The sequence below is a fragment of the Siniperca chuatsi genome, linkage group LG10, assembly GCF_020085105.1.
Source record: "Siniperca chuatsi isolate FFG_IHB_CAS linkage group LG10, ASM2008510v1, whole genome shotgun sequence".
Classification (NCBI taxonomy): domain Eukaryota; kingdom Metazoa; phylum Chordata; class Actinopteri; order Centrarchiformes; family Sinipercidae; genus Siniperca; species Siniperca chuatsi.
Window position 1 is genome coordinate 16,436,037 of NC_058051.1, and position 26,469 is coordinate 16,462,505.

Sequence of the window (26,469 nt, forward strand, 5' to 3'; positions counted from 1 at the left end):
CTGTTCATCAGGAAAAGCAATTTAATAAATATTGTAAACTGTAGTTCTGACCTCCTTTTTGATACCACATCTTGTTTAGCTGCTGACATACAATCACAAGAACTTTACATTGACCAAAAAACAACACACATTTCATTAAAAAACATGTTCTGTTGTGGTTGTGAAATTAGAGACAATGGTGTGGAGAAAAGTGAAAAAAACAATGATGCATATAACACTGGAAATGTGGCCACTGAAGGTGGGGTAGAGAGACAGAAACCACAGCTCGGAGATGACTGACCTACATAATTTAATCCCTCTACTTCTAACCCCCCCCCAAGAAGATTGGCAGTAAAAACACCAAAGCACTGACCTCATCCCTCTGATGTAATTGTATTAATAGCGCTTGATGTGTTGTTGAGACTGAAATTAGGATTTAAGTGCTCTGGTGTCGATTCACCAACAGGAGACAATCCACAATGCTCAAATGCTCAGATATCATTATTGTTTTACTGTATATTGATAGGGCTCAGGCACTGCTGATTCATGCAATATTACTGCTGCTTAAGCAAATCCCACTTTCTTCCATGCTTCCATCTTACAGCAAAAAGGGACCCTCTGAACACCCGACTTGAGACGTTCCTTTGCCTACGAGCAACTGTCTCAGAGCAGTTGATGGAGAAATGAAAGTGTAAGTGCTCACATAGCGTTCTTTGTCACTTCACAGAAGTGGAGTCATCTTTCATCACATCTGGCGTTTCGTGCTATTTCCTATTTATCTCCAGGCATGTCCTTTTGTAACATGTTGAATGTGAGTCATGCATCACACAGGTCGCTGTCAAACTCTGCCCTCTGGTCCTCTGGTGCAACGATCTGCTCTGAGAGAGCCTTGTATTCATTTAGAGTCCCTTACATGTGTGTGTGCATGTGTGTGTGCTCTATGGCTATATGTGTGGCTCATGTGTGGTTGCAGAATGCAGCGCTCCTGTGTGCATCTCTGTGTTTTGCTTGATAGTTGAGCTCCGCCAGCAGCAGTAGCGTTAGTCATTTCCAGATCTGGCTGGAGGGCCATGGAGACAAATAGTACTGATGTCATCTCACTGCCAGGCTGGGTCCTCACTGAGAATATTACTGCTACTCCTCTCAGAGACTGTCTACAGTAAACTGTCAGCTAAGCTGTCAGCTTTAGTCCTGATAGTCAATCTCATCATGGCCAACTACTGATTCTATAAAACCAAAGGGTACACAAGTTTTCTGGCATCCTGTCAAAAATTACTACTTGTATTTAAGACAGAAACATAGGTTCTGCTTGATGGTATTTCTATGTGACAAAAATAATATGTGGTGACAGATACAACAGGTTAGGTAGTGTTAGTTTTACAGTATATCGTGCAGACAGACCTGGGTGTTTGGCAGTGATGTGCAGCCAATCAGCGAGTCAGTTATGTAGCTAGGGGACTGTAGTGTAGCCGGAGACAGGTCCTCAGGGCTCGCCAGGCCATCTTTCCACTCCTGCAACACACACACACACACACACACACACACACACACACACACACACACACACACAGTCTGCAGTGTCAGAATAACATGATATAAAAATGATGCAAAATGGCTGTCGCATGCTCAGGCATTCGGGCATACAGAGACGTGCACAAACACACAGGACAGCTGAACAACAGCAAAAGAGAGCACATGAATCATAGAACATGACGACATTAGTTCCTGCGGGCTGCAGTTATATAACAACATCGCCACCTGCCATGATACTTAGTCCTCCACGGATAAATTCTACATCAAACCTGTGTCTCGACTGATAATCTTGAGCTACCTAATGTAAACAAGCTCAGGATGTTGGCTTTAGTTTATATTTATATAAGCCTGAAGCTTTACATGTTTACTTTAAAACCAGTTCATAATAAGGCCTTGTGATAAGATGATGTGGGAATAATTACAGTTAATGAGTGGTTCATCTCAAAAGTGTAAAAAGGAACTTGAAGCACAAGGCCAGCATGCAAATCCTTGTTTGATTAGTTCATGTGACTTAGCACCAGTGGTGGAATGTAACTAAGTACATTTATTCAAGTGCTGTACTTAATTCAAATTTTGAAGTACTTTTACTTAACTTTTTGGAAGCCAATATTGTACTTTTTACTCCACTACATTTATGTGACAACATTAGTTACTAGTTACTTTGCACATTCAGATTATTAATACAAAATCTAAATCAACTAATAACTTATCATGTATTATTATAGATTAAGATTATGCATAATGAGTAATTTTACTTTGGCACTTTCAATATATTTTGATACTAATACTTATGTACTTTTACTTAAGCAAGATGTTGAATGCAGGTCTTTTACTTGTAAAGAAGCATTTTTACACTGTGGTATTGCTACTTTTACTTAAGTAAAAGATCTGAGTAGTTCTTCCACCACTGCTCACCAGTTCTCTGTGGGTGATGGGCAGGATGGTGAGAGTGTCGTCAAGCCTCGGGGGGCTGCCCAGATCCTGGCTGTGGCTGTAGGACGAAAGAGGTGGAGGCTTTCCCTCAATTTTGCGGACCTGACGTTCCCCTTTGACGGTGGCCCCAGCACTGAGTTTGCGGACAGGGTTCGTGAGCCACTTCTTCAGGGTGCTCACAGAGCGTCTGGAGCCCGGGGAGCTGGGGGCCGAGCTGCCTGATGCCTGCGGTGGCAGTGATGCCACAGAGGTGGAGATGCTGCCCTCGCTGCCTGCTGCCGAGTATGAGTCTGGAAAGAAGAGACAGGGAGAGAAAGAGAGAGCAGAAGGTTATCGGTAGAACAGTGAGTGTCTGAGGATACAATAATGTGGAGGTCAACTGATAAATAAGGGTTTAATCAGTCAAAGGGCAGAGTACACCCTGACTCTCCACGTTCAGACCTCAACAGTCAATGCATCAGTTAATCTATGGACAACAACAGTGCAAAAAGAGCACTTTGTTTAAGGCAATAGAACTCCATTGAAAAAGGGCAGCGGTGTTGGTCAGTGTGAGGTGGAGGCTGGAGGCAGAAGACATGTCAATAGCAAGAGAGAAGAGGTAAAGAGGGAAATAAAACAAAGAGTGGATATATAAATAGCCTTCCTCTTCAAACACAGCTGTGCAGCTGTGAGCCGCACCATAGAAGACGCACTGTTCTGTTTATATCAAGCAGAGCATGAATTTTTATATTTGAGCTGTGCATCCAATCACATGACCAGTGCACACTCTGATGCAAGGCAGACAGCAGAGGTCAGGATGGCCGATGTTTAATGTGAAAAATACTCCAGTTGAATGCCGGCTGCGGCACACTGATGTCAGGAGGACGGGGGGGCGGACATCCATTTTAATCCTTTGTAAAAGGGAAGATCTTTGCTTGGGACAGATTGTTTTTTCTGTCTTGTCCTCCATTCCCATCCTGCCTCATCCACCCAACCCTACCGCCCTTCCTCCTGCCTTCCTCAGTCCCGAGATACATTTTCCTCTGAGCTGTGTGTCTGGAGTGTTTTATCAGTTGTGTGCAAACGCAGTTCAGTCAGGCCTCCCATCCATCTTCTTGCCCTCGACCCAACCTCTGACCCATGATCACCACTCTCCTACAGATGGAGAAACACTCTCTCCTGCCAAGACTCATCGCCATGGCTTATTTTTGTTCGAATACAATAATATTTCACACCAATTGCCACCTGAATTTGACAAAGTTGATGGACAAACTAAATGATTCACCTTTTTGAGTTTCCAAGAAAATACACTTTTCAAAATGTTTGTATTGAGTTTGTGAATTCGTATTTCGCATTTGTTTATAAGAAGACAACACTGACCTCATTTCAGTGTTCCTTATGTGAGCCACAGAGGAAGATCTTATCACTGCACTCAGCAGTAAGACCCAGACTGCAGGAGCCACACTGACACAGCGTGGCCCATTTTGTGAGTGTACCCTCTTCAAAGCCAAAGCCAGAATAAATTCACAATCCCTCTCAGTGTTCAAACATTTGAACTTTTCTTCACACTTTATTTATTCAATTACTTTTCCTCAGAAACACAATAGTAGCCACTGTATTGATCAATGAAAAGAGCTGTGAAAAAAATGTTCCAGTCTCTCCAATGCACAAACCTCAGCCACAGTGCTTGAGAAATGGCTAACCCCAGAGCAAAACAACTCACATTCATGACATCACATTGCTGCAAGTGCATACATATTTGGGTAAAATACATCATTTGAGCATCCTAGATGCTAACAAAAAAACCTCTAACTTGTCTGTTTGTGTATTTTCACCACAGAAAAAGTATTTCCTCTGTAATCTTTCTCAGGCATGTCTCGCCATACATTTTGCAGGCATCATGCATGTTTGTGTGTGTGTGTGTGTGTGTGTGTGTGATCCCAGGGTCGCCAATTTCCCCATCCTCTCTTCCGCCACTCCCACCCCCATCTACATGAAAGACTGGAGAGTGTAAGGAGATCTGAGCCTTGCAGGATGGTGGGGGGGGGGTGAATAGAGGGAAGCGACAAAGAGCAGAGAGGGGTACAAAGAAGGGGTAATGAACAAACACTGGATGGGTACAGAGACAGTAAGACGACATAAAAAAGAAGCCGTCTGAATTCAAGCCTTTGCCCTTTGTGAAATGGCTTAGCTGTAGAAGACAATAGAATTTCAAGAAGCATCTGAAAGCTATTGTATTTATGGTTGGTTCTGTTAAAAAGCCTGAGGCAAAGCATACACTATCTCTAAGGATCCCCAGCTAGAGAGAAGAGAGAGACTGTGAAAATGATGCTGAGCACACCCCAACCCAAACTTCTCTGACCTCTAACAAGGGCCGGACCTAAAGGTTTGTGTTTGTCAGTGTTCCCTGCTCAGGTTCAGTCAGCCCAAGGTTTAGGGGTCACAGTGCAGAGACACAGCCAGTAACACCATTTCTAACCAGCTGCAGACATCAGCGGAGATAGCTTAAAAAAAAATGGAAAATGGGGGAAGAGAGGCTGACGCATTCTATGTGCCTGGAAGCAATTAAAAGTGAGTGGAGACAGCAGTGCAGCTTCATGATTTGAAACTCTACGTCAGAATGACACAGTGGCTCTGTCAAATGTACAGATTTACAACATGCTGAGTGCACATAATTTACTGGTTTTATAATGAAGATCGTTACATCTGCATCTGTCACCATGGCAACTCTGCAGTCCCCCTACTGATCATTGTGTATAAGGCTTGGTTTCCCTGCTGACCCTGGAAAGCTTAATCTCTGTGTTGTTATGAAACCTATACAAGCCGTTAAAAGGACATCTATAACATCTTTTTTTCCAAAGTAACAGCAAGGAAACTGTAAAACACAAAGGGAGATGATGAGCTTCCCCTCAGAGCAACATGCCTCCACAAGATGAGAGGAACTGATACCATTATACACCTACACAGAGGAAACTGGGAGAAAAAAAACAATTCTTCCCACTCTTCCTCTGTCTTGCTGCATGCTGATAGTGCCCAGTGGCATTCATCTCCATAATGGCGCAGCTAAGAAAAGATTAGGCTGATTTTGTTAATGCAACTCAACTATTGTTTATATGCTTACAATAATTAACAGCTGAAGGTGCAGGGCAGACTGCATTAAGCTGGCCCAAACTGTGGTGATCAGTTAATGCTGGGCATTCACCAGTCGCCCTCTCACTGTCTGAAAGGCTGAGCGGCAGCCGGGTCGGAGGCTCGCCCAAAATGCAACTGTACTATGTAACTTTAGAGCCAAGTGGGTTTCTGCTGTAAAGTAGTTCCAGACTTCATTTTGATGCTGTTCACTCACAATAGTGAAGTTTGATGGTACTCATTGCCTAAGAGGGCATTTAGGCAGTCTATGGTCATTTATCCATAATGTGATTAGATCACACACAAAGTGATCTATCATCTTATTCTTTCAGTACTGATAAGTAGCAATTTTTTTTCACTAAATAAAGTATTTAACTCCATCTCTGGTCTAATCCTTTTAGGGCAGCAACTAATGATTATTTTCTTATTTTCATTAATGATTAATCTGCTTTTTGTTTTCTTGATTAAATGATTAATTGTTTGGTATGAAACTTAAGAAAACTGTGGAAAATGGCCATGGAAATTTCCTAGAGATCAAGGGGATGTCAACAAATGTCTTGTTTTGTCTAAAAAAAGTATTCACTTTATTATAATGTAAGACAAGGAAAATCAGAAAATGGTCAAATCAGGAAGCAACAAAATATTTGGCATGTTTGCTTGAAAATTGACTTAAACAATTAATTGATTATCAAAATAGTTGCCAATTAATTTTCTGAAGATTGATTCATGTTGTTGTTGATGTTCATCTGTCTTTTTTATGTGGCTTACAGTGAACCATGTCTGCTCAACAAAGTTTCAACTGCAGATCAAATTGATTATCCATCTTGCACAAAAGCTTGCCCAGTCATGTGGAAAGGGAAAACATCTGATTCAATATTCTTGTGAGGTTCACAAAGGTTTGGATTATGGATATGAGGTTGGTTATGATTGAATAAAGGGTCTATTTCCTGGCAATTTATGTTTGAAATAGAAAACTAGAGAGGTTTGTGGATGACTGATGTGGGTGGATGTGCTGAAAGTGTTGGTCGCCCTGAAGAAGTTTGGTCCAACTTCCCGTTATTGATTAGTTGATAAGTGAGTGCTGCTGAGCCAACAAATCAGGCTAAAAGCGTTGGCTGTAATGGAGCAAACTTGTTCACAGCCGCTCCCCTCTGGAGTTTTCTGTCAATCCTACGGCCTCTCTGGACCATATAGGCAATTTAGGCATCACTGGGCTCCAAGAATACACACGTATAGACAGACATGCAGGTGCCCACACACTTGCACGTACAGACAAATTGCACATTTATTCCAGGGTAGCTGACCAGATGGGTGGCAGCAGACTGTTCACTTGTGAACCGAGTGTCATCTATCTGTCAGAACATACAAAAAACAGCACAGCAGATGCATGCGACCTGCTGGTCACCACAGTACCAAACATGTCAAATGTCCAGCTGAGTCTAAAAGACTGAGCTGAGCTGCCAATCAATGCCAGCACCTCACAGATCACAACCCCGGGGGTCTGAGAGTGTGGCAGTCAACACACAGGCACCAGACGCCCGCCTGAGTCATCGCTAACAACTCTCAAAGCAACACCATGTTTATCTTTTCTATTTTCTCCCTCTCACTCTTTCATTGCCCTCCCCAGCTTCTGCTCTTCAGCCCTGGCTCTACTTGTATATTACATTTCACCCACTCAGAGGAAATGGACACTCTTCCCATCAACTAGCAGGACCTGGGCTGCACTCAGGCATTCAGATGTGCAGACTGAAAGACCTGTGAGACAATGAGGCACTTAGTACCTGAAGCATATGACCGGAAACCCTCTAACTGTCCTCTGATGAACTGAGGCTTTTTATTGTATAATATTTAAAATCTCATTGTATACTTGTCAGCTGTGATTCTCAACAAAAAGATGATTTTTAGACCTCACTTTTTTCTCATTATATTTCATCCTGTTGGCCCCAGGCTTTGTTTGTGCTGCTGCTGATTAATAAATCCTGGCACTTGGCTGTTCTCTCTTTCTCCTGTCCTCCCTCTTCCCTGCCTCTTCATCTTGACTCCTTCGACTCTACAACATGTCCCTCCCTTTTTTACTCTGCCACCCTTTTTTGTACTCTAACCCCTCTCTGCACTGCAGTGTTTTTTAGACTTTGGCTGGGTGATGGCCTGGGATTAGAACACACAGCTCCCTCCTCTGATGCAATGCCCCAAAGCTGCTGAGACCAGCACAAGCTTGCAAAACCAACTGGCAAAGAAGACAGTGACACAGGAGCAAAAGAAAAGTACTTGAAAAATCTCTCTTCTCATATCGTCTCCAGTGGTGATTTTGACAGTGTGACTTAAGCAACTGAACCCACAACCTTACAAATCCTCTGACATCTTTCCAGTGAATATGAATGTATATTTTAACGAACAGCAGAAAGAGGGAGAGGCTGAGAGATGGGGAGAGCAGGGATTATTCATGATTTTGGTAAGCAGTAAATGAAGGTTGAGCACAAATGCCAGACAGATTGAAGCTAAAACCTTGAGGGAGAGTAGAGGAGGAGATGCTGAAGAGAAAAAGGTGATTAGGCACAAGTTGCCTCTTAAATATACTAGTGATCATATAAGTATCTTCTATGCATCTTATGCATGGCAACATGGACATGTATGCCATAGCACAATGGTTGTAATTGTGTGTCTCATATGTGAGTGTATTTGCATGCAAGAACTTTTGGAGAGACACATTGCAGTCAGACAGACAAGTGAACAGAGATTTCCTGTCCTCCTACTGACCTAGTTTATGCAGACACACACACACTGCTATTATTCCTTGAGCACAGAAGGAAATACGTGGTAGACAGTCAAGTAACACACAAAAAAGCCCATCAGGGTGGGTCGCCTGCCATCAGCAATCTCAGCCAGACTCTGTGGTGTATTTTTCATAAAACATCAAGCATGTCAGTCACAGAAACACAGGCCTGAATAGATGATGCTGGCATTAATCCCATTGTCTATGGAACAATCTGGAAGAGTGATTCAGACACTTCTCCTGATGAGGGCTTACTAAATGGCCCTAAGTGATAGATAGATCTAAACCACCACTAGTGCCATTGACTGTCAAAATCAGGTCAACATGAGTATAGCGATGCATTTCAAGTGGCGAAGGTTGTGCATTTACATCACAGTTGCTGCTTCCCATTGAGAAATTACTCCCACCATCTTAGCCGAGCCATCTCAGCACCTACTTTGCATCTGAATTGGCTCTTACTTTGTCGAAAAATAAGAGGATGCATCAGCATGAGTAGGGAGTGGCGAGCTCACCACAGACACTGTTTTTTCCTCAGCTGCTGCTGCTGTTGCAGGCTCCTGGCAGTGTGAGGCTGGAACCATGTTTGTGGTTAGTGGGCCTGAAAACTCCAGACATTCCTCTAGAACCATTCATAGACAGACTTGCCAAGTTCCTGGCATCATCTGCCTTTATTTCCCTTAATATAAGCTATGGGGAACCAAACGCACACACACACACACACACACACACACACTCACACTTAGAGTCAAATTCAGGGGATTAAGGTTGCAGTGTGGTCCATTTCACACTCACACTGATATTAACAACTGAGCACCATGGGATCAACAGGAGAATACGGAAATACTAATCGTGAGGCTCTTATTTAATTGAACTACCAAGAATGGTCCCAATCAAAGCAGCAGAGACCGAGATGTTCTGACTTTTAGTCTCTAGTATGGATCACACTCTGAAAAACACGTGATCCTACATTTCCCATAATGCAACTCAATGCATCTTTCAATGCCCACAACTTCACGTCCCAAATTTTAGTAAGTTAGTAATTTGAATCTTATAAGCAACTGAAAACCTAATTTTGAAATTGAATTACTACTGAATACTTTATACTTCTGAATACTGGCTAGATGGTTTTCAGTGCTATAAATTCAGTGGTATTTAAATCTCAACAGTAAGTATTCAGTCAAAATTAGGTATTCAGTTGCTTAAAAGATTCATTTCTATATGGCCGTTATTTGCTTCCATACCTTCAGAGGACATCATACAGCTGTTTTCACAGGCCGAGTAGTACTCATAGTGACAAGTAAACTGATCTTCAAGTGTAAAATCAGTAGAGTGCCCTTTTAATCCTCTTCCGTCCCACACACACACACACACACACACGCACACACACACACACACAAACAGACTACCACTCCTCTGTAAGTGTGTGGCCGCATGATGTCTACTTATTGACGTCACCAATAGTAACCTTAATTTTTCCCATGCTGTGCTTGGGGTAAATATTATTGATCACTACTGAGCCGTGAGAGGCACAAAATCAGTCCTTGTCACCATGGCAATAGGAGAGCTGCTGATTCTGAGAGTCTGCACCTGGCTGTGTGTGTCTCAAACAATTTAGACTCAGTGTTTTCATGTCTATAACACAAACATAGAATAGTTTGAAGTCTGAAAATTGGGTTGGATTTTGTTTTCAACTCTGATCTGTTTATTTAACTGTACAAAACAATGTTTTCATAGTCAGAACAGAGTCTTGATGATCAGGAACAACGAGGAGTCATTAAAAGGTCAGTATGAATCTGGATATTTTACGCTGCCAAAGTATACAGTGATGAGAAAATCACACACAGGTGTTCATTCTTCTGTAACTCCTACAATACTTTTTTTCTTTCAGAAGCAGCAAATGAGCAACAGCCTGATGTTTCAGCTTGAGGTCTTCATCAAGCCCGGCAAAGAATGTTTACTTTGCTGATTGTGATCTGACAGAGACATGGATGAATGAATTTATTAAGACAGATGTCCTGTCAAGTAGGCTGTACAAAAGATGATTGATAATGAAACACACTTCATATTATGTCTACAATGGCTGGTTTTACATGGAGGTTCCAGATCAACTCAACACTCCTTGTATTTCACTGATTGACAGTGTTACACATGAAAGTCATGCCTTCAAAATGTTGCGTTTTTAGTAAAAGCACAAAAATATTAGCATCAAAATATACTTAAAGTACAAAAAATACTCATTACGCAGAATAGCCGATTTCAGAATAATCTATATTATGTTATTGGGTTATAATTATTGATGCATTAATGTGTACATCAGTTTAATGTTGCAGCTTGTAAAAGTGGGGCTAATTTTATATATTGCTGGGTAGCTTATGAATTCCCCCACCCCACACCAGGTGATGAGGTGATCACAAAAGTCTTATCTTAATTTATAATAATACATCATAATTTGTTTGTTGATCATATTTTGTATTATCAATCTGAAAAAGGTTTTGCACTATGTGTGCCCAATGAGAAACACTTGACAGCATTTCATACAGAAAATGTGGGATGGCATTGCACTTACATGACCTTGACTGTCTGCATGGCACTCTGTTTTATTGTGTGTACTTGTTTGTGTGTGTGTGTTTGTCAGTGTGTATGTATGTGTGTGTGTGTGCCCAGATAATCATAGTGATGATCAACACTACCGTTTCAGCCTCTTTAGCAGCAGGCAGCAAACACGCACACTGGGTGGGTACTGTTGGTCATCACTATGATTATCTGGGCACACATACACACACACACATACACAAAAGAGAGAACACAGAGCAAATTAAAAGCGATTGTGATTCCATATGGCAGTGGTGGCAATGCCAGTCAGGAGGCCTGCGAAGAGAGCTGGAGACAGAGCTGTGGTGCCTGCTGGGCCGTGGTGGTGTGGAGCCTCTCCTCCTGACCCCAGTCTGCCTGACAGCTCTGGGCTCTTGCGGTTTTTCACACAGGATATATACAAGGTCACTCTGAATTGCAAGTAGCCAAGGATACTGTATATACCTAAACGAATGTGAATTGTGGGTTGAACTGCCTGAACTGAATTCCTCAAACATGGCATCAAGTGTTTTTAGCATCCAAGCATACAGATTCTGACATACTGTTTATTTGAACTTAAGCATAAAAGGGTTGCATGCTGAAATCACACAATGAAACAAAAAGTTAAGTGATCTGGCACACTGTGTTGACCTGCGCTTGTAAAGATGTGCTGGTACAGTTATTCTCAGTGAGACTTGATGGACTTTCCAGACACATATTCTTATTCCTTTCCATGACTCTCCACCTCTCCCCACACTAATCGCCATAGCAACTAAACCCAGAAGGAGAGAGAGTGAGGGAAAGACGCACAAAAGATTAGCCATCAGCAAGACATGAAATCAACCTACACATGTTGGCACACACACACTGACTCATGTTGCACATTGGAACACACACGTACATGTGTCTGTCTGTGGCAAACATACACAAAATATTTATACAGTAACACACCACTACATGTTTTTAATGCTTCATGGTTATTTGTAAAACAATAGGCTACTGTGAGCACAAAGGATGTCTTTGAAAAGCTAATTCCAAATTCAAGAAAACCATCTGCACCTGTCAGCTTTTGTCTATTTCAGATCAAATCCTGCATTTGGAGCAAGAGCTCTCCATATGACCATTCCATTCAATTGTTACAGGAAGACCCAGAGCTCAGGTCCACATGTTCGAAGTCCATGGATTGAACAGTGTTGACTACCTTATATGGACTATCAATTCTGGATAGGTTAATACAATTTCATGTGAAATTAAATGAAAGTGAAGCAAAAAAAAGGGTTTATATCTTCATTGCTAACTGAACTGCTTTGTTAGCAAACCATAAACTGAGCCCATGTTTTCCTCCCAGTTGTCAGCAGGTGTCATTTGAGTGTTTGGAAACACATAATTCTGAAATAGCCTGAGGGTAATGTCGTTAACTTTTTAGTCTTAGAATTATTTTAGCTATGGTAGTCATAGTTTTGCCGCTCCATTGCTGCAACACAGACATTCTGTGTCACAGCAGTTTCTTTGTCTTAACCAACAGGCCACCAAGGCTGATTTTAAACCTTAAGTCTTAGCTGCAATAGACTAGCTGCGGGCTATCTCTGAACTAAGAGCTATGTATCTATGTCAATCAATGGTACCGGCTGACAACTGACAATCAATGCCGTCTGCTGACAAAGAAGAGGGAAACAGCTCAATTCTGGTTCAATAACAATGTTGTGGAGCAGGAAGAAACAAAGGAAAAACTTTAATTTAAAAACTTCTAGCACTTTTTACATTCTTCCACAAGACACTGGTTTTCTGCTGGAGTAAACAGAGCCAAGAAGCTAGGTCAGCTCTAGTCTTAATTTACCCAGAATTAATTTTGTGATTTAGTAATACTTAAGATACTAATAATAATTAGACACTTTTATGCAACTGATGAACCATGAACTTATTCAACTGGCCTCTGGACACAGAGAGACAAAAAAGAGGCAGAATTCAGGTCAGAAGCCAACGCAACAGCAATACTCTACTATATACTGATCTTAGAGTTACAGTGTAACCAAAGGATTTAGGACTGCCTTTAACATGTGCCACTAACAAACTGGTTGGGCCCCCATATCAGGGTGATTCCAATTTTCCCAGGGTCATATGTTCCCCATATATATATATATATATATATGGCACATAATGGGAACATGACAAAGGGTCCTAAGTTCCCAGGGTCCTATGTTCCCCAGTTTTTTGGTTAGGGTTAGGACCCTGGGAACATAGATACACTCCCCTTATATCCACTGTTTGAACTATAAATTTGATTAAGAACAAGGTAACCTTTCCCAGACACAACAGGCAGTTGTTCTCGGGGTCAGTTAACACAGAATCAGCATGCTCAGCTCATCTGAATTGTAGTCAAAGCTGAAGCCCACTTCTTCAACACAACACCACATCCCTTTCAATATTGTCACTTTCCATTGTTTGCTTTGCTTTGTGCACTGTTTTGGAAAGTTTCTCAGTGAGGCCTCTATCAAGTATCCTCTGGGGAGAACTGCAGAGAAGAGCAGACAGAATCTGAGTACTTCTCTACTCTGAGAGCCTGAGGGGACACTGAAGTAATCGTTGTAGTCAACCTGTTGCTAAGACTTACATTATAAGCATGTCCCAATCTTGGTAGATGAAAAGATGTTCTGAGCAAAGTTTTTTTTTACTGTATAGATAGAGATATGATAGAGCGAGTGAGTAAAACACCATAGGAGTAATAACCCAGTTTTAGTATGGTGAGAACAAATGTCATAGACACCCCTAAAGGCTGCAGACTTAAAAAGACCCATTTGGGCTGAAAGTGGGGCTAGAATCGCAGGGAGAAGTGGCTCCTCTCACCCTCTGCGCTGTAGGAGAATTCTCTCTAAACAAGGTATGGAATGCACTCCTGTGTTTCATAATTTGTTCCCTCATTCTTCTCCTCTGCACGCTTACAAACAGAGCCTGGAGGAAGAGAAAAAAGACAGGGAAAGAGATTGGGAGATATAGGAGGAGAAGTGCATGGGAGCCCTGGAAATATGTCAGGGCAAGGCCGTTTAGTAGAGCTAAAAGGAAAGGAGAATGAACTGTGAAAAACAGACTTGGTGAAAATTGGGAAAAGACATAATTAATAATCGTCTGACTGGCCGTATGCCACTCTGAAAGAGAGAGAGCTGGGAGAGAGGAACGAAGGGAAGAGGAGGAGAGAGAAAATGAGAATGCCCCAGGAATGATCTTAATGCTCCACTTGGTGTTCACATTCCAAGCCGGCAAATCATGCAACATTCAGCCCAGAATTTAGACCGGGTGATTTCTTCATCCAGCTGAGAGACTGGGTTAAGTCTCCTCGTCCTGTCTCTCACTCCATTTCTCTCTCTGTCCTTTTCCGTGTTGCATGTGCGAGAGGGAAACAATACGGAGGAGATCAGATGCACAGCAGAGAGGAGACAGGTTGTTGGATGGGAGGGCGAGAGGAGATGACGAGATGGAGGGCGGGCTGGGGTGCAAAGTTTAAAAATATCTCAAACTGCCGAACACAAGGCTGGGCCACAGTCCTGCAGCATACCTTCATTTTCAGCTATTTTTGTTGCTTTTTCCATAATGTCTGAAGTCTGCCTTATAAGTTGATGACAAAGACGGGTCTCCAGCTGAGACATAAAAAGACACACTGGTCTTGTCATGGCAATTTTCCCAGGCGTTTGCCAACAGGGCTGCTTTTTGTCAAAAGCACACTCGAGTTGTTATCAAAATTATTCGTGGGTCTTGGGGTCACAGGTTAGCAAAGGGACCCCTGGGGATCAAGTTCCTGTGTCTGAAAACAACCACACTGCTGAAGTGCCCTTGAGCAAGACACTGAACCCTGCCACCTCCTGGGGCTGGAATGCATTACGCACTCTGACTAGTCTGAGAAGGAGGGCAAGTGGACAAAAATTATTTTCCTACAGTGATTTTTATGTTAAATTGCCTGGAAATTGCAGCAAATGAGCTATGTGTTAGCTAAGTACAAAGGGTGGACAAAATAACAGGAACACTTGACAGAGTTGAAACAATTAGTCGATTAATCAATTAGTCAATAAGTATTTTGATGATTGATCTATTTTAATTATGAGAATTTGCCTCTTTATCTTATGTGATATTAAACTCAATAGCTTTAGGTTTTGGACTGTTGGTCAAAACAAGCAATGTGATGACATCACATCGTGGTGGGCATTTTTCTCTATTTTCTGACATTTTAGACAAAAACAATTAATCGAAGAAATAAAATCGATAATGAAAATAATTGAATAATCTAATAATAACAACTTATAACAGCTCTCTGATATTTCTCAACAAAAATGCATTTCAGAAATAAATTTCATAAATGCAGTATTTACCACAGGACTAAAGTATTGGATTATATTGTAGATGTTTCTGTTATTTTGACCATGACTTGCATATACCTTGTATATGTTGCCAATGATGCACACATGTTCATCTAATGTTTTCTGAATTAAAAATGATTGTCTTTTTTATGCTTTTCCACTTATGCCTCTGTTCTCGCTGTCATTCAACCATGTAAATATATGTGTATGCGGGGCTATGTGTGTGTGTGTGTGTGTGTGTGTGTGTGTGTGTGTGTGTGTGTGTGTGTGTGCGTTTGTCATCGCTGGGGGGGATCCTTGTCCTAACTCATTGCATGCATGAGTCAACATTCACAAATAAACACACTCACAGATGCACAGGGAACACGTATAGATGCACAATGAATGCACAAGGCAGCACGTAGCCTTTTTCCTTCTTTAGAGGAACATAAAGGAAGAGAAAGATAAAGAGAGAAAGAAAGTGACATGAGTAGAGAGACAGAAATAGTAATGGAGGAAGAGATATTTTGGGTCCACAGATGGAAACGTTGTTTTAGTTGCTTTGCCACTGTTACGGCTTCAGCTTCAAGTCATCTTTAACCTAAACTCCCAGACACAGTCAAAGTACAGATAAATATGTTAGTTTCTAATTCCCCCTGATTGTTATTCCCCAGGAAACATAGAGTGCAGTACATTTGCAGTACAGTTTGTATTTAGAAATACATACAAAATGTGTGTGTAAACATATATGTTTGATCAATGTACTGTATTATTGTAACAGCTTTCCAATTCAAATACATTTCCAATCTCTTTCAGGAAGTCCGTTCATGTATTTCTTATTCAAACTCTTAAATATCTTTCAAATGCATTTTAAAACTGTTGAAAATGTATACCAAACCAATCTGAAATGCATTTCAGAAGTGCATTGTCTAAATCAGTTGTGTATTCTGCTTCTAAGCTGCTTAAAAAGATATTTTAAATACATGACACATTCAGGTCATGTGCTTTTTTAGACCTCAAACATAGAAATACTGTGCATATTTTAAAATGGCCTAAAATGCATTTTTAAATGCATTCTGAAGAGCCATTTCAATGAAAATGTGAAGCAAACTAGAGGTATACATTCAAAATATATTGATTTCCTTATGGGCTGACTATCTGCCTTGTTTAAGTGTGATTGTACCTCCATCCCAATCTTATCTTTCTTTTGTTTCCTCTCTCTCTCTGGCAGCTTGCATTCATGTATATCAGATTTACCTCAGGGTGCATTCCAAATACCATTAGGTGTGTGGGAGGCTGTCCTGAAGCAAAGATGCGATGTAGAAATGATTATGTTGGCTTAAAATGCAGTGGTATATATCATGTTGAACATTACCATTTATGTATAGGGAAACCATTGTCAGTGTCATCACTGGGAGTCTGTACAGGCTTTTTATGTGAATTCCTTCCTTTGTTTGAAAGTCGCTATTTGATCCTCAAAAAGGAGCAAACACGCATTTATTCAATGCCTTGCTGTGTGCTCTGATATTAGGAGCAACACTTTATTTAATCTTTCCCTCACACATTAAAAACTATTCCCAAAACACAACCCTCCTAGATCTGATTTGGTGAATCCACAGGTTGTATTTCCTCACTGTGGAGGCAATTGACTGAGGACAACATCAAACTATGGCACACATCATCTATTTTGAATGGTTAATGGTTTGTCAACAGTATTTGCTGGGAAGCAGGCCTCACTAATGGCCCTCCGGCAGCCAATCTGCTAATGTGCTGTGCAGAGCAGTTCTGACATCAGAGCAAAAATGATACACGCGTTCCTCTTTCATTATACCCATCTCTCCACCTGTCCATCTTTCTGGGGTTCTCTATCATGTTGAGCACTGCTCAGATCAGTAATCCCACCCCTCCCCTCCCCCTGCGCTCATGTTTTTATATTGTCATGTATTTCCTCCAACTCGATTTTTCATGCCTTCTGGCGCTTGTCGGTCCTTTAATAAACCTGCAACACACACACTGCAAGAACAAACACCACCCGCACGCACATTCACACATTCTCCTGCTCAGCTAAGGACTCTACCTCTTGTGCTCCTGTTTCATCACACATTGATTAAGAAGTAAAAAAAATAATAAATGTGTGGCAGCTTAGACCTTATAAGACCACAGAAAACCATTGATTTGCCTGTTTTTCTGACACAGTGCCTTTTTTGCATCAAAGTGGATTGGTTAGGAGCAGGACTGGTGGCCATCTTGGGCAAGTCATTTAGTCTGAGTGACAGCAGCTGAAATTACTTCAAGTTTAGTCATTTATTCCCTTATTGCTTCATGTGAGTGTGTCGATCTGAGTGTGCTAGTGAATGAAGGCATATGCTGGGTACACATGGTGTGACATAATGGCATACTGCACTGTGTGTAATCATCCAGCGTAAAAGTAAGTGTTATTATGCCTAAGTAGGGAATGAATCACGCAGTACACTATAATTTCCTCTTATGTCATTGGAGTGGCTTTTATAGAATCAATGAACGGTGTAGATGCATTGTAAATAGTTTTGTCTGATACAAAAGACAAAGACAGCCTGTCACTGAGATAAAAATGGCTATAAAGAGGAGATTCTTTGTTTGCTGTTGATATCAGATTCATGTTAGAAATCTGGCAGCTCACACCAACCCATTATTCTGTATTTTGATCCTGATTATCTCAGTTTAGAGAAAACAGTCACCACTTCAGCTAGTCTTTCATAAAAAAAAACATTTTTCAAACCTTCTACAGTCAAACATCAACAATATTTGATACTGTGACATGCTTGACCTGCAAGAACATTGTCATGGGATGGCCAGAAGTGGTGAGGACCTTGGCTTGTGAAGTTAGACCTGCATTGTTCAGTGTATTTCCTGTAAACACCATAACAGAAACAACAGGGTCAGTCTGAGTGCCAGTGTAGCTCGTGCTCCTGTTGGACAAGTTCCCGACACAGAAAGACACAGTAAATGAGTTTGAAAAGTCAGATATATCAGATAAAATGTCAGAGAAGAGACAGAATTGTAAAGAGATGAGGGGTTTTTTAAAGGAAAAAAGAGGAAGTGCTACTAAAAAGCCCACCAAAGCTGACGCTTTTCCCCCTGACATCATGTTAATTATAGAAACTGCTTTACAGTAGATGATTGGAGAGGACTCTATGTGAGCTCCTCAACATACTAGTGGGACCAAACCAGTGGTAGCGACATAGAAATGTACTTTACATTCTCTATGAGGAGGTTTTACAGAGCACACAGCTTCACATTAATAGTTAAAGAGACTACAGTGGCTTTATAATGTGGCTTCCCCAGAGAGAGTAGAGCTCTCATATTTCTCCTGCTCAGATTGTAAAGTGAGATCAAGAGGTTTTCTGCTTCTAACTGTAAAATATATAACATATCATCTTGTCATGTTATTTAAAGAAATCCAAGACTATTGGATTGTTGAAATAATGCTCTTACTGCATGTTTATTACCAGCCGTGATAGCGTGGCTGGTATTGTTTTCACCTTGTGAGTCTGTTTGTGTGTGTGTCATCATGGCAAAATGTGGTCCTCTAGTTGAGATTTCTTTTAATAGCCTGAAATGTTTCATTCTTCCAATCCCCCACATGTTTATACATAATGATCTAAGTGTGCGTGTATTTCCTATGATAACATGGTAGAGGTGCAATGGGGAGGCTGCAGGCTATGGAAAAAGAGAATATCCATTACATAAGAGATTAAACTGAAGGAATCTGAGGTATGTATCCAACAATGCTTGCCAATAATATGAAAGCCTACTTCATGAGCTCCCCTATGTACAGAGCCTCAGCGGGTAGGTCCACCGTCCATCCCTTTGATGTAGGCTTGTAAAAGGGAACAAACACACAGCGTGGCACCTCATTTAGTGCTATTAGACACTGCTGTTGTTTTAACTTTGCCTCCAAGCCACAGTGACAGAGGTCTGGTATATGTGCATACAAGACAGCGACAGGGACAGAGAGAAAAGCAACTGACAGATAGAAAAGATAGAAAGAGATTTGATTTCTGAATTTTTCTGCTGTCAGCTAGATGTTACAGTGAGTCCTGAGTTTTTTTATAAACTCTAAAAAAGAGGCACGCCGACTGTGTGCGCTCACCAGCCTTGTTGATGTTACATATCATGCCACCCGCTGCTTTTACTCAACCACACTATTCTAATGGGCCACTGCTATTCCTGCTGCACTTCATTACAACAAACAGGAGAGTTGGAGGGAGAGATACAGAGAAAGAGAGAGGGGAGATTACTGCTGTTTTTGTACAGCTCTCACTGTTTGGGGTAGAGGAATGTTTCAGAGTGGCTCAGTCCCCCCGTGTGTTTCACCCATCCACGTGCTACACATACCCAACTGACACACACTCATCATGAGGAGGACACTTTCCAAATCCCACACACACACACACAATACACATACTGTGTCTCTCTCTCTCGCCCTCTCTTGCCTTCTCTATTTTTAATGGAAGAATGTGCGATGCGTGTCCTCTTTCCTGTTCCTCACTGTGTAGTCATCTGTAGGAAGGACTTTTTTTCCGTCCTGCTCTGATGTGTATGTGACACACATCTGTTGCTTTAGCTGCAGGCGGAGAGAGCAGGCGAGAGGATTGAGGCTTACACTTAAAGCATTAGCATACGCTCACAGGAATGGAAGGAGAGATAAGGGAAAGGTGGGTGGACATCTAAGAAAATGATGAGAGGAAGAAGAACGAGTGAATGTAGAGGTATTAAATGGAAGGAGAGGAGAGGAATTGAGTTACTGGAGTAATTGCTTCAGTTCCGTATGATCAACAAAAACACACATACAAAGTAACTACTCACACACACAAAAAAACCAAACAGACTCTCAAAAGTTTTTTTAAAGTACAGTACCAATCTCAGGGCAAAGAAACTTTGACTGTCGATGAGAATCAACATTTTTTTCTGTGTTGTGCGTATGTGTTTATGTGTGCAAGTGTGTGACACTGACCTCTGACTCGGGCATAGCAGCAGCCACACTTGGCCAGGACTTTACGGAACAAGTGTTGGCAGCCACAGCCTCGGTGGTGGCGATGGCGATGGTGGCCCCCTTTCATGCTGCTGAACCATGAGCAGAGGTGGGCATGGCCCGGCACTCTCTCACTTTCTCACCCTCTCTCTCTCTCTCTCTCTCTCTCTCTCTCTCTCTCAGTCTCCCTCTCTCACCCTCACACAGGCAGAGGTTTACTCCTCAAAGTGTAAATCCCCAAAAAAGTGTCAGTTGATCCACCTCCTTCTCAATTGACTGCAGACAGATTTAAAGCCCACACATCCAGACAGAGAAGAAGAGAAAAGAGTCCACAAAAGCAGCAGCCAAGAAGAAATCCACACTCACAGGGTTTTTCAGCTGGTAATAAACAGCCAAGGAAACATTCCAGCAAGCTTATCGTTATATTGAATGTGCTCCCTTCCCTCTGTCTCTCTTTTTTCCCTCTGTTTTCTTTTTGGTGCTGAGCTCTCGCCTCTGTGAACTGCCTGGTCAAATGACAGACTAGGAGACTGTTTCGGAGCGAGAGAGAGAGAGAGAGTGAGAGAGAGATAGCTAGCGAGGGAGGGAGAGAAAGAGAAAGAGAGAGAGTAAGGGGAGGGGTGAGAAGGGTGGAGTCTGCAGCTCTAGTTGCTGGCTATTCCAGGATATGGTTCCCACTCCCCTAATTTTCCCTCTTCCTGTCCTCTGTTACTCTCCTCTCAGCTGTTTTTCCTCTGCTTCCCCCTGTTTCCTCGCTCGTCTGCTGTCCCCAACTATCCAACTCTGATACCAGATGAAATGCCACGCTCTCTAGTGTCCGCTCAGAGCTGACCCTCGAAATAGTAACCCCCAGGTCTGTAATGATACATAATGCTATTTTCAGAGGAGAGGCCATGTTGGGTTGAAGGTGTCATGTATTTTCCAGTAAGACGATGACAGTGTCATCAGCAGCGCATGTAAGTGTGTTACACTTTCTGGTAGTTAAAGAGTGTGTGTTCACTTCAAGGATCACAGTGGGCTTTCCTGGCTGGGACAGCTCCAATATCGACTTCTGTGTTAATTTATGAACATGGGGCCAGCATAGTGAGCGTTTCTTTTTTCTTTGTGTCCATGGAGCGAGCAGGCAGCCTCGAATTTCACAATGTCGGCATGTTGGCATTCTTGGGGTGTGTGTTTGTGTTTGTGTGTGTGCGTGTGTGTGTGTGTATGTGTGTGTAATACACACAGTCTAACCAAACAAACTGAAGAACAGCTCTGTAATTCTTGTGTGTGACACAACATATGCATCTGTGTGCATGTGTGTCTGAGACTGAATGAGTGCTCAGATTATCAGACAGTGCATACATGGGCTTTTGTGTCTGGTACTAGACATGAGTGTGCATATCTTATGAAGGGGTTGTGTGTCTCAAGGGGAAAACGATGCACTGTATCCGTGCCCCCACGCACACAATCTACCAGTCTACATAAAGCTATTCATAATCAGTTTTTGGGTTTTTTTTCTGTCAGTTTGCTCAACCTGGAAGCTGCAGACACTGTGTAATTGTCAACATCACAACACACATGCTTTATCGTGCTTTACATCAGAGCAGATTAAACTCAATCAAGACTAATTTATGACTCATCAGCCTTCCTTACAGATGAAATCAGGCTGTTGAAATGACAGTAAGTATAGCAGGCTTATCCAAGGAAACAACTCAAGACGAAACCGACAGAGGCAGGAAAACAAAAAAGGTTGGTACGTTGTTTCTACATAACACTGTCTTCTGAGACCCAACCAATTCGTTTCTGACCAACAAACAGCATTTCTTGGACCTGAAGCTGCTGAGTTTATGACTCAGTATGTGAGCTCATCTCACTTTTGCAGCACTCATCACGCCATGCTCCTTTCACACATGCTACAATCCGACCGTGTGGATATCACCACCTGATTACTGCAACAAAGACGAGTGGTGTGACAGCACCCACTCAGGTTCCTCTTTGGGGGCATCTACGGAAATAAGAAAAGGCTGAGTATCGACTGGCACCGAACCAACACGCATGCATACACACAAGCACGCACGTCCCTGAGGTGCATTGTCAGGTGCTTCAGTGGCTGGCAGGGCTGTCTTACCAGCCTCCACCTCTCCACAGTGACAGGGTGGTGGCAGACTGCTGTCAGGATGTTTCTGTTGTCTACAGGTGACAGTCAGAGCAAACAGAGAAGCCTGGCTGCCTCACCCAAATGCCAAACAGACAAACAGAGTACACACACACACACACACTGTTGCATTAAACTTTACTCTCTCACCATATCTCTATTCTTCACTCACAAACATAAAGAGCAAACTGAAGCAGCTATAATGTGTACGAGAAGAAAGCTCTTCACTAGAGAGAGAAACCCCACAGTGACAGATACATGATCTATTCTCAGATTCAGACAGCACACTGATTTGCCACATGCAACATTTACACTCTGCACAGATACAGATAGATCACAATCCTCATTCCTTCCCCATCCTCCTCCCGGCCTCCCTCCATCTCTCCCTTGCTTCGCTTATAATGGATGCAGTGATACGACTGTGATTGAAGGGGCAATTCACCAGAGGAATATTGAACAGCGCTGCTGAATGTCTCCACTTGTCTGATGCTGATATGGCTGCCAAACACTGTATAAGCATAGGAGCACAATTCAAAGCGGGTTGAGAAACAATAGATTTGACAACAGAACAGAGGGTTTAAAAGAAACAAGATGAAATGAAGACACCAAGACAAGAATCCGAGGACAAAGCATTACAAATTGAGCAGACACTGCCTGCACTGTCACTCTACACAAACACAGACTACACAGCGGAGACATAATGAAGAATACATTGCTCTTGAGATACATTCAAAATTTATGAAGTGAATGCAGGGGAATCTTTTCATGGACTCTTAAGTTAGAAGATGCCAGAGTGTGTTTCTACAAGGCACCCAGTAGGGGGCATTTGTACTTGTTGCATAAGGTTGATTGGTTGTTAGACTCACATGGCAGTGCTGCCAAGTAAAAGCACTGCAAACATGAACATTTTGTTTTATCCTACTTCCATTGATCAATATTTTCTGCAATAACAATATCAAAAATGCTTGGAATATAGAGTATTACCCTGAGGAACACACTGACATTATTACAATACACAGAATGGCTGAATCTGACAAATAGTGGGTATGTTGAATGCTAATTTTTGTGACTGAAAATCTTATTTCTGTGTATCAGCACCTACAGTATCACTTTCTCAATATGGAATGAAACCTTTGAATTAAGAAACACTGAAATTGGCCCAGGAGACATGTACAAAGCCCTGAATGTTAACAGAAACATTGAAAAAATGGTCCTTCATTGGTTTGAAGGGTGGAGCAGGGGATGTGAGGTGAGGCATGCATTAACACCCATTCATCTCTCTCCTTTTATCTCTCTCCTTTGCTCCCACACTCCTTCCCTCTCGCTCCATCTCCCACACGAGACGCACACAAACGCACTGAAGATGATTCATCGGCACACGTATTGCTGGTGCAGATGTGGAGAAAGACAGCTGGGCGGCTACAGCGATAGAGGACGAATAAAAACTATACCTATACGTTCACACCAGACTGGATGTAAAGGCTAGTCAGAAAATTAGCACTCTAGTAGATGGATGTGTGTGTTTTTGTCTGAGCCAAGCCAGAAAAACAGGGAGAGTGTATCATCTTTCTACTCTGTGTAGGAGACAGTCAGTCACATTTAGGAGGCATGTTCGGAGAGGAATCTTGAGTATGATTTATGAATGTAAATCAGCTCATGTAACTGCACATCATTTCTTTTGTAGTGACATTCTTGGAATACAGATATTGTAAATACACCGTGCTGGAGAGAACTCATTCATAATGTACAGTTAAGCTACAGAAGGAACAGGCAAATACACAGATGACATAAGTGTGCATACTAATAGCTACAGCAAGTCTCAGTTATGCAGTTGCTTATTCGCAGTGTGTTCCCCAACCCCCCACTGACATTAGCCTCTCCTCACCCCGTCAGCCAGCTGAAATCCAGCCAAAATATGCTCACTTAGATTTAATTTTCCTTCCTCCTTCTCCCTCGCCTCTTCTCCCTTAGTTCCTCTCTCTCTTTCTTCCTCCCTTCATCTCTCAGCTGAGCGCCAATTAAGGCAAACTGGCATTCTGGACAAGATGGTGTGAGTGGGAGGTTTTTGGTTTCTGGCTGAGGTCCCATCATGGAGCATAAGTCACAGAGTAACTGTTCTCTTCTGTCCTGCTGGTCTGCAAAGAGCTGCTGTTTTTGTCCATTTAGACTACTACACAGGTGTGTTGCGCTGTGTGTGTGCCTGCATGTGTGTGTGCTCTTCACCATTAGTACCACCCAGTACCTCCCACTGTTATACCTCACCATGCAGTGCAGCTCTCAGGCAGCAGGAGCTCTGCACTACACAGAGGGGAGGTTCACCACTCGTAGAGTTTTGTTTCTCAAAACATACAGGATACTCACATACCACCCACAATTAAGAGCATACACACCAAGACACACTTTGTACACAAACACATACTCCTTACCAACCTTTCCCCATCCAGCTCCTCTCTTTCCCACAAACCACGGTGATAGTACTTAAACTGAAAATGTTCCTACACAACCTGACCAACAGCCTCCCTCTCTCTCTTTATCTCTCTGGAACTGGTCTGTGAACCTTGCTCTAGAGGCAACACTGTGCTAGCACTGAGACTCTGGGACTGCTGATGAATGTGTTCAAGGCTTAAGCCTGAGCTAAAACACCACCAAAAGGAGAAAATGTTAATTAAACAAAAGTAAACCCAGGGATCACTCAAGGAGATAGACTGCTGCTTTATCTTTGATTAATAATTACTGAGACCAGCAGTTTAACTGTCAAGGGAAAGCGATTTACAAGAGATTTAGAGATGGTGTTTCTGCTACATTGAAATACAGTCTGAATCATGCCACAAATCCTTATATAAGCTAATAAAACTGCAAACCAGTATTCCTGATTTTTGTTGTGATAGTACGTGGCACATTTGGGAGCACATAAGTACATTAATGTGTGTGGATACATGTAAGACTGTGTTTATGTGCCTCCATCTGCCTTTTTTCCAGGTCAGTCTGTGGTCTAAATGCCAGCTGAGCTGTGGATCAGTGGTCTGTGAGATGTCTAATAGACCTACTTGAGCTACAACTTCCAGCTAGACCTGCCTGACCCACTTTGCTGAAACTTCTACACTTTAATTCTACAGAAATGCACACATTAAATCATTTTTTAACCTAATTATTCATGTAAGAGGACATGATTCACATGTTTCAGGGTTTTTGGGGGAGATACAGGTGGCACTCTTTCACCACACAGTCATACTAACAGGACAGCCCACATAAGTTTTTGCTTATGATAGACCTGTGATCCTCAAATCTTTAAAGCAGCTATAATCTAATAAAATAATATTATATAATAACAATGTAAGAAATGGCAGTGTGAAAACAGTGTGTCAATGTGAAAGGGTCGCTTGTAGTGATGAACCTACGGAAAATTATCACCTGAAAGGTGCAGCTAACATAATCAGGACTGTTCTTTGCCCATTGTTTACAACATCAGGGGTACATTGCAAAACCGATATGGAATATCAAACCATCTTGCCATCACACGGGAACACAGATGGCACTTGGAAGAGCTTTTCAAATATTTATGGTAACTGTATGACAACATGGTCAAGCTTTCATACACATAGGAAACATTTGCTATTTATGTAGTAGCAGGCAGCGGGTTTGTAGTAGTAATTAGATTTTCTGATTCAGAATGTATGAAGTCATCTGACACAGTACACCTGTTCTGCATTCCAATAGAAGATATGTGAGATATTATAGTCATATAAATAAACACACAGACACACACACACACAATTACACGATCCACCTGTGTGAGGTAATGCTGTGTAATTTCTGGCCCTTACAGCACAATATGATGCAACATCAGGTTGATCTCTGCCCATTTAAGGTCACACACACACACTTCAGTCCCAGGGTCCTCTGGGATCAGCACTTGTCCTCGGATGGCACACTCTCCCAGCCTCTCTCAAAACCCAATATGGACAAGGGCATGCATTTTCTATATAATTTACCTCACATCTACTCATGAATATGGTGAATGATGTCATGTATTTGTCCTAGGTATATAGGCCTTCCAAACATAACTGTGTTTTCATCCAAATGCATTCATTATTTC

The 26,469-nt window shown here is 42.0% G+C and overlaps 1 protein-coding gene across 5 annotated transcripts in view; it reads right to left on the bottom strand.

Annotated features, from left to right (window-relative positions):
- arhgef25a (Rho guanine nucleotide exchange factor (GEF) 25a) overlaps window positions 1-26,469 on the bottom strand; it is a 44,574-nt gene that overhangs the window by 12,821 nt on the left and 5,284 nt on the right. For 3 of the 5 annotated variants that reach the window (XM_044211364.1, XM_044211363.1, XM_044211362.1), the window contains exons 3-4: window positions 2,428-2,735; window positions 1,381-1,491 (exon numbers count right to left, since the gene is read on the bottom strand). In XM_044211364.1, the coding sequence (XP_044067299.1) occupies window positions 1,381-1,491; window positions 2,428-2,735 (419 nt within the window). Of the gene's footprint in view, window positions 1-1,380; window positions 1,492-2,427; window positions 2,736-20,218; window positions 20,792-26,469 lie in introns of those variants that run through there. The other 2 variants (XM_044211367.1, XM_044211365.1) reach the window with 1 other exon arrangement.